General features: G+C 39.0%; 2 protein-coding genes across 2 annotated transcripts; both read right to left on the bottom strand.

The window, feature by feature from the left end:
- Positions 1-1,420: 1,420 nt before the first annotated feature.
- On the bottom strand, positions 1,421-4,502 carry LOC131780279 (uncharacterized). Its single transcript, XM_059096899.2, has one exon. It carries the CDS (start codon positions 4,475-4,477, stop codon positions 2,270-2,272), a length of 2,208 nt encoding a protein of 735 aa, XP_058952882.2. The 5' UTR covers positions 4,478-4,502; the 3' UTR covers positions 1,421-2,269.
- A 1,158-nt stretch (positions 4,503-5,660) lies between these two features.
- Positions 5,661-17,466, bottom strand: LOC131780298 (uncharacterized). The gene is made up of 14 exons (XM_059096915.2): positions 17,413-17,466; positions 16,930-17,001; positions 16,579-16,650; positions 16,083-16,151; positions 15,545-15,616; positions 15,132-15,203; positions 14,968-15,039; positions 14,814-14,885; positions 14,374-14,448; positions 14,172-14,246; positions 13,558-13,757; positions 8,683-8,808; positions 6,789-8,351; positions 5,661-6,109 (listed from the first exon to the last, which is right to left on the bottom strand). Exons 4-14 carry the CDS (start codon positions 16,100-16,102, stop codon positions 5,724-5,726), a joined length of 2,733 nt encoding a protein of 910 aa, XP_058952898.2. The 5' UTR covers positions 16,103-16,151; positions 16,579-16,650; positions 16,930-17,001; positions 17,413-17,466; the 3' UTR covers positions 5,661-5,723.
- Positions 17,467-19,113: the final 1,647 nt, after the last annotated feature.

The raw sequence follows: 19,113 nt of genomic DNA, 5'->3' as shown, positions 1-19,113 counted from the left end.
TGCAAGTTAGATAAGCACGCGACTCCAATATTTTTTCTCCGCGACACGAAGCGACGAATTCAAATGTGAGCACGTCATATATTTTGATTGTAAACTTCTGCAACAAAAACAAACAAAGCAAATGGACTTAATTCCTATAATCTTTGTTCATAAGTTAACTCCTTATCACTCTCACTCAAGAGACCGTAAGTAATTTCGTGTATAAACGTTTCCGCTTCAATGCGGTTCCCACGACTATTTACTGATATCAGACAATAAACCAGGGATTAAGTCTATTGGGTGGCCTCTTTACCTATATAAGACTCTTCTTTGCTTTCACCCTTTCCCTTCAAACGACAGATTTTGTTAATATTTGAGTTTCTCTCACGAAGGGAAAAGGATAAGATTTCACCATTGGACGAATCGAAGCTAAACTTTTATAGAAATTTTTACAATCGAGTGGTGAACGTGATCGTGAATTTCAATGTTTTTTTTTTCTACGTTATCTCATTGGTCTAAATTGACTCACGCCACCTTCTCAACCAATTAGATGCAATCTAAAACCAGGCACGACCAAGTCACCCAACACAGCGGTCAAACGTCTACGTATGTGCGAACGTTGTAATGGCTGCGTTCATGCAGTCATACGCGAATTACAAACAGTAACACAAGCCAGTAAGTCATGATGTTATGAAAGCATACAACTTTTTTGGTCAAGCTTAAAACATGGTGTTAAATCAACAAGATACCCGTACCTAAGTGAGCTTTGTGTTCGAAAAGTCGAGTTCGCCTTTACCTTACTTTTGTTTCCTGATACATATTTCTTTGAACGTTTCAATTTTTCGAGCAGCGTTTGTTCCTTGTGTTTTACTTTGAAATTCTGCGCGGAAATTGGCGCGCGGCCGTCCAGTATTGATACCCTCGCGCATGGGCATAGTTTAACCGCTGCGTTGGGCCACTCACGTTTTCCCGCGCTTGGGTCAGTTTGCACGATTTGAATACAACGAACCCCAGTCACGCGGAGAAATTATCTTAAGTCCCACTGGTATAAAATGTTTTCATTTATCGCTTAAATAAGCAAGAGAACTCAAAAACAACCTTGGGGAGTAATATGAAGAGAAATGATAATGGGGGAAATTCGTAAGATGAGAGATGGAAAATGGTGAGAAGTGATAAGATGTACTGGCATTGGTCACAAGCATATCTCTTTCTATCTCTGATTGTAAATCGTTTTTTGTTTGTGACCTCAAAAAAAAAAAGATCTCTAATGAAATGGAAACTTTTTTAAAAAAGACATTTCCATTTTTGTGGTTACAATCATTCAAAACGATGTAAAGATATTTCATCTCTGGTTTATAATCATGATTACTTTATCACAAAGCTCTAATGGAAATAATTCACATATCTCCAACAGCGGTTGAGAAAACTTTTTTTTGGTTTCTTGGAAGGAGTAAAATTTTAAGATAGCATTGGTTCAAGATATCCTGGGTACAATTACAGTCAGTGCAGCAAAGACTCAAATTATCCAAGTTAATGGCTGGGAGTCAAATAATTGCATGGGGTATGTAAAGATAAAGTCTACACACAAGCCAAAAGGCCCACTCTGCTAAAACTCATCCTGACTTCCATGGCAGTGGATATAAGTATAGCTACTCCCCTTGGATGAGATGCCAGCTGTCCAGGTCACCTTCGAACAATTTATGCAGTTTCCTTGACAGTTCCCTAATACCCATTAATTCTCCTAGATTGAGGGAGGTACTTAAGGAGTTACAATGGCATGTCCATGGTCAAACTTTTTGCAATTTGAAAGCCATTTTCAACCAAGTAACTCTTTGGAATCTCAAAACATGACAAGCATCTTGCTTTCTTGAATAATTTTAATAGTGGGGATTAAAATAAGTTTGTTTTGGGAGCATACTTCTCCATTAAAAGTTCTGAGTTCAAACTAGAAATCAAAAGTTAACTCTTTTACAATTCAACATGTGTTTATAATGATTTCCCCTTTAGAAACTTTGACACATTTCAGAAATTCTGAGACATTGACTTTAGGCATTACAGAGGTAAACTAACAGCGAGCAAACTCCTGACAAACTCTAAGTACATAAATGCACTTGATATTGTTGGCATGACGACCACATTCAATAAACCCTTGTGTATTATACACTCAGGATGCAGTAATTTCAAATTCAGTATAAAATGGGGCATAACCTTATACTGAACCATTTTGTTAAACAATGGCTTACCTTTGTTTAAATAATCCCATAAAACAAAGCCCTGCAATACATGTATATTAAACATTTTTCAATGAGTCTTTCAAGGCTTTTTCCAAAAGAGAAACATACTTTGGATGCACATGAGTTCCATCAAGATGATACTCACTGTTGAATTCACAAGTTTGCTTTGCAAGTAAAACATCCAAGAGCTCTAGCCATTGCAGTCCACTGCAACTTTCAACAGCTTCTTTAAGTTTCTCATTAAACTGAAGCACCACATTTCGTGTCTCCTTCAGCACAGGAAGTATAGGATGAACAAAAGTTACAAAGCCATGGCGTTCATTCTGCTCTTTAAGAAAATCAATATAAATGCTGACAATTGTCTCAATCGCTTCTTCTACAGAGTCATAATTACATTTGTCAACAGCCCTCAGCAGACCCTCTCTGCAATCAATTTCTCCAATGTTGAAAATAACAGTTGAATCATTTGGCACTTCTTTCAATGCATTCAAGAGAGCAAACTTGGGGTAAAAGGAGCTTTCTTTTCTAATGTGCCAAATTTTCACACCAGTGGCAAGCAATGGATGAATGACATGTGGTTTCTCCTGGTAATTGATGGTCCTCCAGGCAGGAGATATACAGTGGCTATCAGAAGCAAAGTAAATGAAATCTGGGTTTTGAGGTAGTGGAGAGAATGGCACTTCCATCACAAGGCTGATGCAAGAAAAAAACGCAGCTTCATTACGTAGGAGTGTGAGATGTAAACCTCTATCCTTGTGTAGTTTGTCCAAAACAGGTATGAAAGCCTTTGTTGAATTAAGTGCACCTTTTACAAAGAGTATCTTTACAAGAGTAAACAACAATCCCAGCTGTTGAAACTCAGAATCAAGAGCTTTCCCGATATTTTCCTGGTTCTCAAAGTCTGGAGGAATGCACAGTGTGGTGTTGTTGAGGTAAATTTCTTCTGTGATCAGCTGTAGAACTGGTATGAAATGCGAGCAAGAAACCCTTCCAATTTGTAGGTTGCCATTTCTAATCAAGAAAGAGCGGGCTTCTAAAAATGCTTCATTGTGCTTGCTGAGGATTTCATAAGTGTGAACAAGGTAAAGGCAGATGCCTGGATCATGCGGTGATAGCTCATATGCACGAAGCACAAGCTGCAAAGTTTCCTTTAAAGCACCCCACTCACGCAGAATGTCAGCTATGAACATAAGTGATTCTGATGTACACCAGACTTCACTTAGCTGATCTTCAAACACACCCATTCCCCCTGGAGAACTCATCAAATTAGCAAGTTCTTTTCTAACATCATGCTGGTATTGGCCACCAGATTGAACCAGTAGTGACAACAAGATAACTATCGCTTCCTGTAAGTCATCCTGACTGGTACCAGCGGTATGGATTGCAAATCCTTTCAAGCTCTCCATGTGAGAGGAATCTTCCTTTAGCACATTTGAAAATAGATCTATAGCCATTTTAATGTTCCCTGACTTGGCACAGACCTTGGCAATAGCTGCTTGAACATCATGAATTTCATGTTGAGAAGCTCCAAGAGATTCCAAGTGACTCATGTATTTCACATAGGCATTAGATGCCTCTTCCAGTTTTCCCACCGCAGCCAAACAATTTCCATGGATGAAGCACAATGATGGGTCAGTGGAGTTAACATGAATAGCTAGCTCAATGTACTCCAGAGCTATCTGTGGACGGCCAGCTTCAAGGTAAATTTCAGCCAAGCAAGACAGAGGAGAAGAATTTTCTTCATCCACTGAAAGTGCTTCAGCACAGATTCGAGCTGCATTTCTCAAAGTACCCATCTTTTTCCGTAGATCATTCAAGCAGAAACTAGTCTTAGTTTTTTCACTGATTTTCGATACATTCAACTCCACTTCAGACGAAGACTTTGTACATGAAGGTTCGCCATTCTTGACAAACATCCCAGGTCCCTTTTGATGAACAGACGAAATACTAGAAGCAAGAGAAACTGGAGGGTGCATAACAATTCTTCGTCTCTCCTTTGGCACAGGAAGTTGTTTTAAAACGACAAATAAATCCATGCCGTCTTTTACGACCGACGTGACGTCTTGCTCTAGAGACAGTGTGGATTTCCTTGTGTTCACGAGTGTCAAGTTTTCGAGGTTTAGTTCGAAGAGAGATGCATGGTTAGCCTTGAGAGCCTCAAAAAATATATCCACCACTAGCTTCAGCTTTTCTTTTTTGCTTTTATTCCATCTAAAAACCATGCTAAACTCCGGAGGACCATCAAAGTGAACGTAGAACTTCATGGTTCGACTCCACCAAGTAGCACTGCAATCAACGAAGAGATATTTCCTGACACATTTCCTTCCGTAATCTTGTACCCAGTCCTAAAGGAGGGAGAGGTTACTCAGCTACTTGAATAATGCTTAAATAAATAAAGGCGAGCATGATACGTCCAATTTTTTGGTCGATGTTGTTATTGTTGTTTATTTTATTTTTTTTGTTAACAAGAAATTGAATATCATAATTTAGACGTGACTTTAAGCAGAAATTACTATCGTATTATTTGTTCTTCGACTGAAACCTGAAGTGTACCTTCCAAGCTATTTTGAGTCAAAGAAGGGAGAGTTTTATCCTTTTAAGCAAGAATTTTGTTTTTCCATTTTACATGTCGATACTAAGCTTGTCATAAGTTACTGTTATTACCATCATTAATATCATCTAAGAGAATATCTCTTGCCTTCTTTCGATATTTAAAAATTATCCCCGAATAAATTACAGCAAAATGAACAACGACAAAAACAATGTCTACATAAGAAAAAACACGAAGCAACAATGTTATGTGACTATGGCCCGCTACTATGTATTATTCCAATAATCATCAACAATCATCAAAATTGACTCATCAAGGAGTCTGATAAACGAGATTGTTACGGTATAATTTAACTGGCGAAAGAATTCTATATTCCTACAGACTACTTTATTAGACAACAAGTCCTAGGTTATAATTCGTATTAAAAAGTGACTACTTTTAGCAATATAATAATAATCCACTTAGAACCTGCTTAAGCACAGTACAGACTATAACTGAATCAGTTCACTACTAACACCAACTCAATGTTGTCTTCAAATCTCCTCGAGATGCACACTAGTTCACTGTCATTAAAGCTTTCTAGACAGTCGATCTCTGCCGACAGCAGCAGCTATTACTCGCATACGACTAAGTACTTATATACATCCACAACGTATTCTAAATCTTTTCAGAAGTCTAAAACATAACTATTCCGGTAGATTTTCTATCTGTAGGTCAAATGAAATTATTTCGTAATACAAATGGTATTCTGGTAGATTAAATCATGAGTGCATAACGTAATAGAATGCTGCAAACAATTTCTTGGTTTGACATCAGAAAGTTCGAGTAACCACATTGCCATGGCCAGGCATTCTAGAAATTTCCGGAAACAACTGTTTTTATTTCACAACCTATAACAGTGATCTACCCAGTAATTCTGTACTAATCCGTATTTCCGAATTTTTTTAATTTAATTTTTTTTACAATGGAGCCTCATTGCCGTTTTGGGGTGGATGAACCACCAAAGCGGAAATGCCAAGATCGTTCATCGAAATACTTCCGGAATTTCTAGAAGAATTCGCACTCTGCCTGTTGTCCTGTTGACGCCGACTATCTTGGCTTTCGTCGTCACCTTCCTCAAGAGCGAAGTCGACAGCTCCACTGTCTTTGACAGCTCCTGTCACGGACGGCATCCCGATCCGTCCACTTTGAAGCTGCTGCCTCATCATGTTCCTTCCCACCAACCCTCTGAGTTCGCCTTGTAAATCGTTAAGAGGAAGAAGCATCGCCAAGCAACACGACATGGACCATTTGGGATTTTTGCGCCATTCTTTCAAAAAATTATAAAGGTAGACGGAGTACTGAACTGAAAAAAACAATTGTGGTGCAAAAAGCATATATTTATGGATCCACAAAAACTTTCTTGAGAAAATTGCTTACCATTTACTTAACAAATCAAAACAAATAAGTAAGGTGCAATAACGTTGGCTGAAGTGTTGACCGAAGGATTGAAGTTTGAAATATTGGGCGTTACATGGCAATCGCTGTTATTATGTGAAAACAGTTTTTGGGACGATCTCGGAATTTCCTGGGTAGATTTCTTGCAGCTTCAGTATTTTCTTTTTCATGAACGCCTTTCCAATTGGCTCATGACAAGAGTACATTTTACGCGGAGACACTGAATGGAGTAATAGAAATACACTATTATGCATCCCATGCATCCTGAAAACTTTTTCCTTTAAAGTAGATGATGTAGCTGCTTCTAATTCTTTGCTCACAAACAATCTCACTATAGAATTTCTTTGCATTATTTTTCATCAAGAAATTTGGCAACATATTGCAATGCGCGGCATTTTCCAAGGTATGCCAAGTGCTGGTACTGGATCAGTTCTTCTATGTACGCTTTTGGAGATAAAACTGCGATTGGTAGAATGAGTTGAAAGTTTCGTGACAAAACTTTCGTGTAAACTTTTTTATTGATAAGTGAACTTCCTAACCTTATGGGACTTGTAGAATAGGTTAGCTTTGTAAGTGCGTTAACTTACCGACTAGTAAACCAATCACCAGCGTATTGGCTCCAACCACTAACAAATTGAACGTAACAGTGTCAACATATGGATCAATTGAAGCTGGAACATTCTCCTTGGGGATCTTACTGACGGCGCCGATGCCTAGGTTTACGAACGTAACTGCAAGGGTTATAATCATCATTTTATTTTCAAATGAGTCTTCAACTGGGCTTACATAGGCAAATAAAATACCATACAGTCCCGAAATCACACATGCCAGGCCAACATAAGCCCTGCTTTCTCCTCCTATGAGGATCAATCCAGATGTTAAGATGACTTTACGCACCATCTCGACAAGTTCCCAATACCAAGAGGTGCCGGTGTAATTCTCGGAAAGAAATCTCAGTCCGGCTGCAAGTTCACTGATGTATCTTTGTTGTTCTCTTGATTCGTTTTCCGTAACCTTTACTTTTTTGTGTTTCTTCCAAAGGACTAGGTAAGAAACCAAAGGGATAAGTAAAATGTATACAACGGCAAAATATGCAACGTTGACCAAGCGCTTGTACCTTGGACTGCGACACTCAACTGTGAAATCAGATTTGAGATAAGTAAAGCAGCCGTAACCTTTGTCAGTAAAACAGAGCTCCCGGCAGGAGAGTGGGAGAACATTTGCAGTCTTAGAACAAGTGCTAAGGTAGGTCACGAATAAGAAGAAAAACAAATTTCTGTAGACAAGTTCTTTAGTCTGAGAAACTTGTTTGGATTTATCGTCATCTTCAAGCTGGTCGTTCCTGAGGATCATAAACTTTCGCGCCCAATAAGCTACCACCGCAAATACAATGGCCCCAATGTTGATGGCCAAAATGGCAAACAAACTCCCAAACGCGTCTATCTTAAGTTGCGGCAAAAGGCAGTGCATTGGCGCCATTTGAAGGACATTAAATTGAAGAATTTCGGAATACCGTGCAATAACAGACAAGGAGTCTGGCCATGAAATGAATGAAAAAGCATCCAGTAGTCCAAATGTAACTTGATAAAATCCTATGATTATCTTCAGCCTAGCCAAAATGATGTCGACCAGCGGACGCTGGTTGTTGCTCTGTCTGTTCTTCTTTACACTTGTCCATACGATGACCACAACTAGAATCAGCAACAACGCGATGGTGATGGCTAACTGTGCTCCCATCCAAGACTTTGATGGACACTTCTTACAAGTCTGAAGTCGTTTGTGATACTCAGGGCTGCAAACCTTGCAAAGAGGGCCCTCGTAGCCTTGTTTGCACGTCGAATCCAGACCACCGAGGCAAGATTCCTTTCTTGGGCATTCGTAGGCTAACGGTAGATCAAAACTATACTCAACTTCGTTATTTTCGATGGAAGGCTTCGAAGACCGCAGGTTGAGAGTAAAGTTCTGGTACATGCCTTTGTACACATCATTATACCACCTCCACCAAAATCCTGGTTTGAGTGTGACGTAGTCGTCTATACACAGGAAGCCTTCTTTTTGACAAGCCTTACAGCCCTTAAACAGGTGGGTACGATAAAATCCTTGTAGACATTTACAAGCACGGAATCCGGCAAAAGAGTTTGTATCCGTTCCTGTAAAGAAGATTTTGATCGTTATAAGATGACATCAGAGATGCATAGATGCCTGAACCATTTTAACTGTATCTGAGTTGGCTGGCTAAACAAGTTAATCTCGGAGTGGCGTTCATGTATCAGTGATCATATTTTTGTCTTAGCTAACTGAAAAAAAGGCAGCATCGAAAAAAGAATCTAATTAACTGACTGTTAATGCTAGGTGAAGAATTCTTCTGCAAAAATCTTTCTTCGTATGAAAAGTTTGATCTTGTTTGGGTTAGGGTTGAAATTTTATAGTAGACGTTGTTACATATATATCGACAGTTGCATATCTTTTAGCTTCTGCTACCTTGGGGGCATGCGACACAATCCAATGCTCGCCTTCCTGGCTTTTTATCGAGTGAAACAAATGTCCCGTTCGGGCATCTTTTACACTGGTCGCTGACGTATGCTAAGGTATCGGAAAAAAAGCCTCCTGAAACAAGAAGCCATGAAAAGAAAAAAAAAGCAATTTAGAGCCTTAACTCTCTATTCAGGTGTTAAACTTTAATGCTTCCGCTTCTTTTAATACATTAAAAGTCAGGTTCAGGCATTTTAATCCGGCGTCCAGCAGGCTAACCTTGAGATCACTACATGTATTCTACAGGTGAAGGGTGCGTTAAATTCGCTAGTTAATGTAACGTACTATTTTAGAGATACGCAATATTTAGAAAATAGATTCCATGTTGTCGTGCATCTGTTCAGTAATAGATCACAGCTGAAGTCAAAATGTGGTTAGAACAAAAAAGTGGCACACGAGGCGCAGCCGAGTGTAGCCCTGATGTCCTTACCAAATTTTATTTACTCCTGAACAGACCAACGGAAATATGGAATCTATTTGTTTATATACTAAAGAAGGTGAACGATTGTTGAGGGTTGTTATGATAGTTAAACAAACGTTTGGCCTCGTTTCTAAAGGCTTTAATCTACAAAAACCTCGTGCTACATATACTTCACAAAATGGCGTCTTCACAGAACGAGTCCGCTGACATATGTGTTGACGGGCACTAAAAGGTATCGGTATCCCGGATTAACAATAACATCAACAATGTAAATTACGAGTACCGGTAAAGTTACTTAAATGAAGTTTCCAATGTTTGACTGTCACTACATTCACCCCTTCCTATAAATTGAGCCTATCTACAGGGCGGCGCTCTCGCTGTGATCTCCTCAATTCTGTGGGTTCTGGTTCTTTAGTTGGTTCTTGCGTCTTATCAACATGATGATCGTTGACGGGAGAAAACTCACTAGAAATATTGGGTTTAACGACTGGGAGCTGGATTGAAGAGGGTGGTTCTAGAAGTTCCACTTGACCACAAGGAGCAAGATTCTTGGTTGAAACTGTTGTTTCTCTGCCATTAGGGTAACGAACGTGAGCGTAGTGAGTATTGGTCTGGAGAACATCAGCTTTTTCAACCAGAGGATCAAACTTACTGTGTCGTACATGACGCTTTACATAAACAGGGCCAGGTTCAGCCAGCCAAGAGGGGATCGAACTACCTGTGGATGAACGGCGTGAAAAGTTCAGGAAACGTTCATGCGGAGTCTCATTCGTTGCGGTGCACAGAAGAGAACGGATCGAGTGCAACACATCTGGCAGGACCAATTGCCACTGTTCTGCCTGAAGCTTCTTTGACTTAAGAGACGTTGTAATCGCCTTCCATACAGTGCCATTGTACCTCTCAACTTGACCATTACATGTGGGGTTATAACTGGTTGTACGACTTGTAGATACACCTTTGCTAGAGAGGAATTCCCGTAACTCTTGACTCATAAACGAAGCCCCTCTGTCAGAATGCACATAGGCAGGCATACCAAATAGAGAAAACAATGTGGTGAGACACTTTATAACGGTCGGAGTAGACACATCAGGGCAAGGGAAAACGAACGGGAACCGTGAAAACTCATCAACAACATTCAGGAAGTATTTATTCTTGTCGTTGGAAGGAAGTGGCCCTTTAAAGTCAATGTTGATTCGTTCAAAGGGTTGGGTAGCTTTTATAAGTTGAACTGGGTCCGGGCGGTGGAATACCGGTTTACATTCACAACAGATTGGACAGGAGTTCACAGTCCTCCTAACATCTTCTAGAGAATAAGGCAAGTTCTTGACTCGAATAAAATGCCATAATCGGGTAATCCCAGGGTGACAGAGCGAATCATGGAGCTTGTAGAGAGCATCACTGACGCTAGAAGCACACGTGGCTCGTGAGAAGGTATCCGGTGCTACATTATCTCTGCCTGGTCGATACTCTATGTCAAAGCTATAGCAACTCAGTTCAATCCTCCAGCGCATTATCTTGTCATTCTTAATCTTTCCTTGATGACGCTGGTTGAACATGTAGGAAACTGACTTTTGGTCCGTTTTTAGAGTGAAGTGGGACCCGGTGAGAAAATGTCTCCAGTGCCTGACCGACTCAACTATTGCTTGAGCCTCCTTTTCTACAGCAGAGTGTTTCAGTTCACTACCTTGAAGGGTGCGGGAGAAAAAGGCTACAGGTCTGCCCTTCTGATTTAGGGTAGCGGCTAGCGCTACATCTGAGGCGTCTGTTTCCACCTCAAATGGAATACTCTCGTCTATGGCAGAGACAGCAGCTTTGGCAATGATCCTCTTTAAGTCTTCAAATGCTTTCTGTGCTTCAGAAGATAAAGGAAATGATCTACAGCTGGTTATGGGTTTAATTCTGTCGGCGAAACAAGGAACCCATTGAGAATAGTAAGAGAAAAGTCCCAGACATCTATTAAGAGCCTTTGAGCTTTGCGGCAGTGGGAGCTCCAGTAGAGGCCTTAATCTTTCGGGGTCTGGACTAATAGAACCATTTTCAATGACATATCCCAGTAACGGCAGTCGTTGAGCAGAGAAGACGCTTTTGCTGTCGTTGAATTTAAGATTCGCCTTTTGAGAAGCCTCCTGGAATAATATGAGGTTAGCATCATGGTCAGCTTGATCCTTTCCACATACAGTTATGTTGTCGATGTATGGAAACACAGCTTTCAAGTGGTTATCTTCAACAAATCTCATCATTTCTCTTTGGAAGTAGGCTACACCGTTGGTTACACCGAAAGGAAGCCTGGTAAACTGATAAAGCCCACCTTTAGCTTCAAACGCAGTGTAAGGCTTGTCATCTTCTCTTAAAGGTATTTGATGATACGCACTCTGGAGGTCAAGGGTACTGAACACTTTGTACTGAGCTATTTCGTTGATCGTATCACTGATCCTCGGCAGCGGGAAAGCATCTAGTTGGGTGAATCTATTGATTGTCTGGGAATAATCAATAGCTAGGCGTTTCTTGTGATTTTCATCCTTTGTGACAACTACTTGTGCCCGCCAAGGGGACCGGCTTGGCTCAATAATGCCTTCCTTGAGCAACCGTTCTACTTCATTGCCAATGAAGTTCAGGTCTTCTTTGCTGTAGCGCCTGGACTTTGTAGCAATAGGATGGCAGTCGGCAGTGAGGTTTGAAAATGGTGATGGCGGCTCTATGTTCAGAGTAGTGAGACTGCATACCGACAGCGGCGGTTTTGTTCCGCCATACTTGAATGTGACACTATCATGTTGAGACTGAAAATCGAGTCCTAAAATCAGATCAGAGCAAAGCCCTGGCATAACCAACAGGCGAAAGTCTTTATAAGTTTGACCTTGGTAGTTAATAGTAACAGAGCAAGAGCCCTCGGTCTTTGTACTTAACAAAGATGTTGCCATGGAGACCTGGCTGACCGAAGGGTTAACAGAGATAGCAGCTACTTCAACGAGGCTTGGATGTATGTAGCTTTCACTGCTTCCGCTGTCAAAGAGTGCTTCTACACTCCAGACCTTGTTGACAACAACAGTAGCAGTTGATCCTTTAAGAGATTGGGGAATTCCTACGGTGGCAAGAGTAGGTGGCCAGAGAGCAGCTGAAACTTCGCTGGGTTTAGAGGCCTTGCTTCGGCAGACTTTCGCAAAATGTCCCCTCTTTTGACATTTATTGCAAATTGCATCTCTGGCTGGACACTTGGAACGAGGGTGTTTAGGATTTCCACAGAAGAAGCACTTTGAATCAATTGCAGCGAGTGTGGAGTCTGACTGAGCAGAGTCGACTTGGATTGGATTCTGAGCGGTCATTTCTTGTGCTGAGGCTGCAACGCTGACAGGTTGAGGGACAGAGTAACTCTCTGAACTGCGCATGGCAGAGTCGAGCGCCCTGGCCTGGTCAAACATCGTTTTCAGATCTAGAGTTTTGTTTTCTAGTAGCCTTTGGCGTATTTGGTTAGAATGTAGCCCAGTAATGAAAGCATCCCGTATATATTCCTCACAATATTTGGCAGCGGTGACAGATTGAAAGTTGCAGTCTTTGGCGAGAGTTTTGAGCGCTTGAAGATATTCGTCTAGAGTTTCACCAACCTGTTGTCGTCTGGTAGCGAGCACGTGTCTGGCGTGGATTTCGTTCGTCGGCTTCACGAAAATATTTTGAAGAGTTTCGATTGCAGATTCGTAGTCGGCACATTCTTCTACATATTCGAATACCGCAGGCGAAATAAAATTTGTCAGGACTCCAAATTTATCGAGGCCTTCTTCCGTCAATACGGCGAGGAAATTTTCGAAGGTTCGACGCCAGTGAATCCACGATTTTGATGCTCCAGACGTGCTTGGATCGGCGCTGAATCTCTCGGGCCTGAGGACTTTATCCATTTGTTTTTTTTTTTTTTTTTTTTTTTTTTGTAGATTAAATTGTTATGATAGTTAAACAAACGTTTGGCCTCGTTTCTAAAGGCTTTAATCTACAAAAACCTCGTGCTTCATATACTTCACAAAATGGCGTCTTCACAGAACGAGTCCGCTGACATATGTGTTGACGGGCACTAAAAGGTATCGGTATCCCGGATTAACAATAACATCAACAATGTAAATTACGAGTACCGGTAAAGTTACTTAAATGAAGTTTCCAATGTTTGACTGTCACTACAAGGGTGATGTTATCTATACGTCCGTCCTTCAATAGATTATAAGTAGGGAACCAATCAAAAGTGTGTGCGTATTTCAGCTTATCATATAAAAACTAATGGCAACATTAACGAATAATGATTTTTTTTACTGTAGCAAATTCCGAAGGAAACTCTCAAGAAATAGTTTGCATAGTTTTGATTTAATTCTCACAATGGATCTTTTTCTCAATTAAAAAAGGAACGTAATCGATCACACTCTTACCTGGAGGACATTCTGAACAACTCGTGGAACCTTTATCTGCAGATTTAACAAATGTTCCAGCAGGGCAAGGCAAAAATTTGGAGCTATCTTGTGACCACTGTGCAAAACCGGATTGCTCCAAAACCCTCCGTAACACACCCTTCATGTCTTCGTCTATGTCATCGAACTCTATATACTCTTCATCGCTTTGTCCAACGCCTCTTGATATTTAAGGGAGATAAGCAAGAGAATAGCAATTACGTATCACTGAAATTAGTTCCTTTTTACTAAAATGAGGTCTGCCTCGAGGGAAAAATCATCCACGTAGCATGATGTTATCTTAAGGCTTCCGTTTCAATAACCTGTGAGCTGCATAAATGCTCACTCCAGTAAGGTTGCTGGTATACTGTAAACAGCGAATTTGCATTTCGGTATGAAAGTGTTGCATTTTTCAGTCAGGAAGAGAGCCAGCTAGCCATTCAGCTAGAGTGACAGACAGACAGGAAGACAGAAGGACAGATATTTACTTCCAAGGTCACCTTGGCATCTCTGATAAACTGAACCTTTGTTCATGTCAAATGACTGTTTGCCACCGTCTTCTAGTGAGAAATTGTCAAAGCTAACAGAACACTTACAGTTGCACTCTGCATTGCACTGAACCGTTCTCTTGGTTGAAATTCAGCGACCCTATCTCTCCCTCATTCATGCTTCTGCCAAAAGGAAGACAGGTACTGTCAAAGCTTTGAAAATATTGAAGTAGTCTTCATGTCTTCATGTTTTTGTTTTTGTTTTTTTTTTTCTACAAGCTGTGCATTAAGGATTGTTTTTAATACTTGCATTTTGGTGGAAAGGCCCTCGATGCCCTCAAATGACTCTAGATGTACTGCTTTCATTGCTGTGCGAATCAGATATCTAAAAAAGAGATTGAAAAAAATTTTTTTCTAAAACATTAAATTGTAATGATGTAAATAAAATTTTGATTTATAGTAAACTGGAACAAAACCAGAATGTCCCAAGATCACTTCAATGTTTGAGAAAAGGCCACCTGAAATTATAAGGTAAGAGATAAATTGAAGGATGGGTGGAAAAGAGAATTGATGGTAAAATAAATAAATCAATGGTCTGGATAAACAGACAGACGGGCTGACGGATAGATGGAGGGAAGGATATATAGGAAAATGCAAGGAAATATGGAGGGATAGATGAATGAATGTAAGGACAGAGGATGTATATTGGTGGATGGATAGATATGAAATAAGAAATTTGTCAAAACTTACATTCTCATACTTGAATTGCTTAAAACGAAAGCCTTAGATCCAATGAGCTCTATTTTGTTTTCTGAAAGCATTCTGGAGAAAGTACACACGTTAAATAATGAAAAATCGAGAAATACAAGATGTATTGAAAATAGTAATGATGTCTTAAACTTACAAGACTTTAAGCTTCTGTAAACTTTTAAAGGCTCGATTTGGAATGTGGGTAAGGCGATTATCATTCAATAATCTGAAAGTTGAAAACATCAACGTGATCTTTAGGAATTGAAGTCATTCCAGATTTGAAATAAAAAAAAGTGATAATCATAATATTTAACTTACAAATACTGGAGATTGGTGAGATTGGAGAAAGTCTGACTTGATATGGAACTGATATTATTTTGTGGCAATGACCTGTAACATAGTGTAAGGAAAAAAGTGAACAATTTTGCCACTGTAACAAAACATGAGGAAATTGCAAGGCCGTTAAATAATTGTAGGAAAACATTGTCGACTCGATTTGTTTCATGGTTGAGTCTAAGGAAACCACTTCGACACTAGACAAAACTGATTGAGTTAAAATTAAGTATGAGTTGAATAACTTCTCCACCATCTGCAAGACGGTTGTTTGTGACCTTCATTTTTCATCTCAACCTTTTCTTTTTACAGAAATTTGCAATAAGGGCAAATGAAATTTGCTTTAGACTCGATGAAATCATGAACTGTAAACAAAGCTGTTGCATACTAATACTCACAGTAGTTTGAGTCTATTGAGATTGCCTAACAATCTCTCAGGAATTTGGTCAATCTTGTTTCTTGACATGTCTCTAAAGAATGATTTCAAACATCGTATGATTTCATAAAATTATATTTTATATTCATGTTTACTAAAAAAAATTTACAGTAACACAATAATAGATACTGTTTTGCAAAATTTTAGAATTTCTGTCGTACTTTTCCCAACCAATCCTCTTCCTTTCATAGAATTGCTGAGCTCTACCTTTACATAATTTAGACCGCTGTCCTAACAATAAACTCGGGAGGCTCAGATAAAGAAGTCAAAAATGAATTCTTTGAGGCTGAACTTGGCAGTCGTTCGCCGAGGACCACTGCAGTGACGATCAGATCACCTTCACGACTCAAAGATCGGGATCGAAATCAGGATCACTTTCACCGCTAACATCACGGAAACAACTTTGAGGATATTCATCACGACCTCTATCACTTCAAGTTCTCGTTCAAGTTCACTTTTACGTACTTTATGAAGGGAAAGCATAATCGACAGTAACTCACAATTGCAGTAGGTTCTTCATTGCCCCAATGTTTTCAGGAATGGCTGTAAATTGATTGTTTTCCAGTGCTCTGCCAACAACAGATCTCCGTGAATAAACACTCAATAAACAAGAATATTCATTACTTCAATTCCTCACTAATCAAATGAAATGGATTAGTTAGTATATCTAATGTACATGAGGACATGAATTTTAAGTATAAGAGCAGTAAGCCCAAGGATTGCCTTAAATAAAAACATGAAGAAAAATGGAGAATTTTCAAGAAACAATGGAGAGAGAGAATTTACTGGGAAAAGCATTCACGCCTATTGAAACTACGTCATCGCCTTAAAAAGGTTACAAAGCTTAAATTTAATGGTAGAAGCACGAGTATCTAAGTGTTTATTTGTTGAAGTTGCCAAATGGAACAAATATTCACAGTTAAATGAAATGTAAATCTATCGCTTTTTCAGACAACAAGCTTAGGGTAGTGGGAAGGGGGAACTCAGTTTACTCACAAGATCAGTATTGACGAAAGGTTACTTGAGATTGGGTCTGGAATGGCCGTCAAGAAGTTGTCACCCAACTCCCTATTTTTTGAGATGAAATCAAACAGGACAACATTTAGTAATGAACATCAATTCAAGAAAAAAGATAAAGGTAGCAAGGTTAAACACCTTTTACCATACGGCGTGAGAAAGGTCTCCATCAAACTGCTCAAATTTCTATGGATTTATTTTTGACGAAGTATGGTAAGCCATACGATACAATTCCATGCACCTGTCTTAGTATTTTCGTAATGATAATACAATAAACGAAGGAATGTTTTAATGAAATTCCCTTCATGAAAGAAGTCTTTGTGCACTCACAATGTCTTGAGCTTAGGGCAATTTCGAAGAAGGCCATCCGGAATAAAAGAGATGTTGTTATTTGACAAATGCCTAAAAATACAAATACAATGTTATCTACTTAGCGCTATATAACCCTTATATACCATAAAATCAGTAGGTAGATTCTCCAAGTTGTTCTCTATATACCACCTAAGGTGCTAAAAAGGAGAGTTGGTCAGCAATCAAGAGCTTCTCTAGTTGGAGATCATTTTAACTGATGGCTTGTGGCAGACACATCTATTTTCATAACTTGGATATATCTGAAACCAGGAGAGAGCAGGCACAGCTTGTTGCGTATCGCCAAGCTCAGTATCTAGTTCTTTGCAGCTCAGAATGAAGGCATCAGTTGACTATTTGTAACGTCTCAAGAAAAATACACAGAATTTACCAGTTAAGAGCTGGTTTTGTCGCCTTACCCGACCGGCTCTTCATGTTGATAACCATATCAAGAATCATACTTACAAATTTCTCAATCTTTTAAGATTCTTAAAGCTGTCCCTCTGGATGTGCGCAATTTTATTGCTTTGAAGTCTTCTAGCAGGTAAAAAAGTGATATTTATGATAAATAAATATTCTGTCGCACAATCACTTACGGAGTCCTAAGTTCAAACTCGGCTTAGTTACGTTTTTTGTACCGCAACAATTTTTTTATTGCGTTTGGTTTTTATTAACTTTTTTTTTTGGCTTTTGTTTTTTTTCCTAATATATTAATTAGAAAAGATATTGGACCAAAAAAATGTATACAAATGTGACGATGAATATAAAGCAGCTAGAAACTTGGCTACATCCTTTAATTATTTTTACAATTTCTTGCAAACTTTTCATGATTACCGTTATTTTATTCAATTTTGCTTTCTCATTATTGTTATTATTATCATTATTATTGTTATTTCCAATATTATTATTATTATTATTATTTCATATTGCAAAGTTTTTATATATAATGTTGAAAAACAAATTGGATATTGAGATCATTTTAATTTTCGTTGCAAAAAAAACCACTCACAATGTTTGCAGGTTAGCCACCTCCTCAAAAATGTTTTCCTGTAAAGTTTGTATCGAGTTTCCACTCAGTTCCCTATAAGAAAAAAATATTAAGGATAGCCCTCTTAAATATGCTATGAAAAATCCATCTACGGCGTAAAATTCTAAACTGTCTTAAGAGGAAAACGAAACAAAGCGATACTCATGAACTGAACTCTATTACCTACTTCAGCCAATTACTTTTAGTGCAATTGGATGAGAAAACGCATTACTGACAGAAATTGTTAGAGCGCTTTTCGATGAATGACGTAAATTCAAAACCAAAGTCAACACAACGGCCATTTAGAAGAAAGGAGAGTAACTTTAACAGCCAATGAGAACTCAGTTGAAGGTAAGACCAACCAATCTGTTTAAAACGCGGGCAACTAAGTTGTAATTGGTTGTAGTATTGTATCTAATTGGTTTAGAGAGTGGCGCAAGTTTTCTGTACCAATAGGAGAGAGAGAAATAAAGTAAAAACAAAGCAATCCCAATTTAATTTTGACACTTTATTGAACCGAATCCATCGAATGTGGTATACAGACTTACAAGTGTGATAGCAAAACTGTTCCATGAAATATTTCAACTGGTAATTCCTTGATCTTGTTATACGACAGATCCCTGAAAGATTTTCAATATTCAATTTAGGGAAAGAGCACTTGTTCTATGCACCATTTCTGATTGTATGCAAAAGAAGTCGAACTAGAGGGCAAAAAACAGAAAATGTATAAAAGTAACCTTTTCCCTTGAGGTATTTTTCATATCATCCAGTAATGTTACAAATTCGAGTGCACGAGAGGGATTATAAGCATGTGAATTACACGGATGCAAATAAATTGGTTTCTACTTAAAACCCACGAATATTTTTTTTCCATTTCAACAAATTGTTCATATTTGGAGACATCCTTTGAAAATCTTACATCACTATTTGATATGTAAACAAGTTATTTACCAAACAGCTCCTCACTTATTCTAACTGAGTACTCTTGTACAAAATAGAAGGACAAAGGAGCATCAGATCTCGGAACTTACAATGTTCTCAGTCGATTGAGATTTCTAAAAACTTCTGGTCGCAAGATGGACAGCGTGTTGCTATGCAGATTTCTGAAAAGGAATCAAAGCAAACCCAAATGGCTCACA

Source organism: Pocillopora verrucosa, chromosome 3 (assembly GCF_036669915.1).
Source record: "Pocillopora verrucosa isolate sample1 chromosome 3, ASM3666991v2, whole genome shotgun sequence".
NCBI lineage: Eukaryota > Metazoa > Cnidaria > Anthozoa > Scleractinia > Pocilloporidae > Pocillopora > Pocillopora verrucosa.
The sequence above is the reverse complement of the archived record's forward strand: the minus strand, read 5'-3'. Positions and strand labels throughout refer to the sequence as shown.

Excerpts from the sequence above, each read along its gene's own strand:
- LOC131780279 (XM_059096899.2), bottom strand. The coding sequence starts at position 4,477 with ATGAAGTTCTACGTTCACTTTGATGGTCCTCCGGAGTTTAGCATGGTT.
- LOC131780298 (XM_059096915.2), bottom strand. The coding sequence starts at position 16,102 with ATGAAGAACCTACTGCAATT. Across the intron at positions 15,040-15,131 it reads CTCACCAATCTCCAGTATTT|ATTATTGAATGATAATCGCC; the intron begins GTAAGTTAAATA and ends TTCAACTTTCAG. Across the intron at positions 14,886-14,967 it reads TTACAGAAGCTTAAAGTCTT|AATGCTTTCAGAAAACAAAA; the intron begins GTAAGTTTAAGA and ends TACTTTCTCCAG.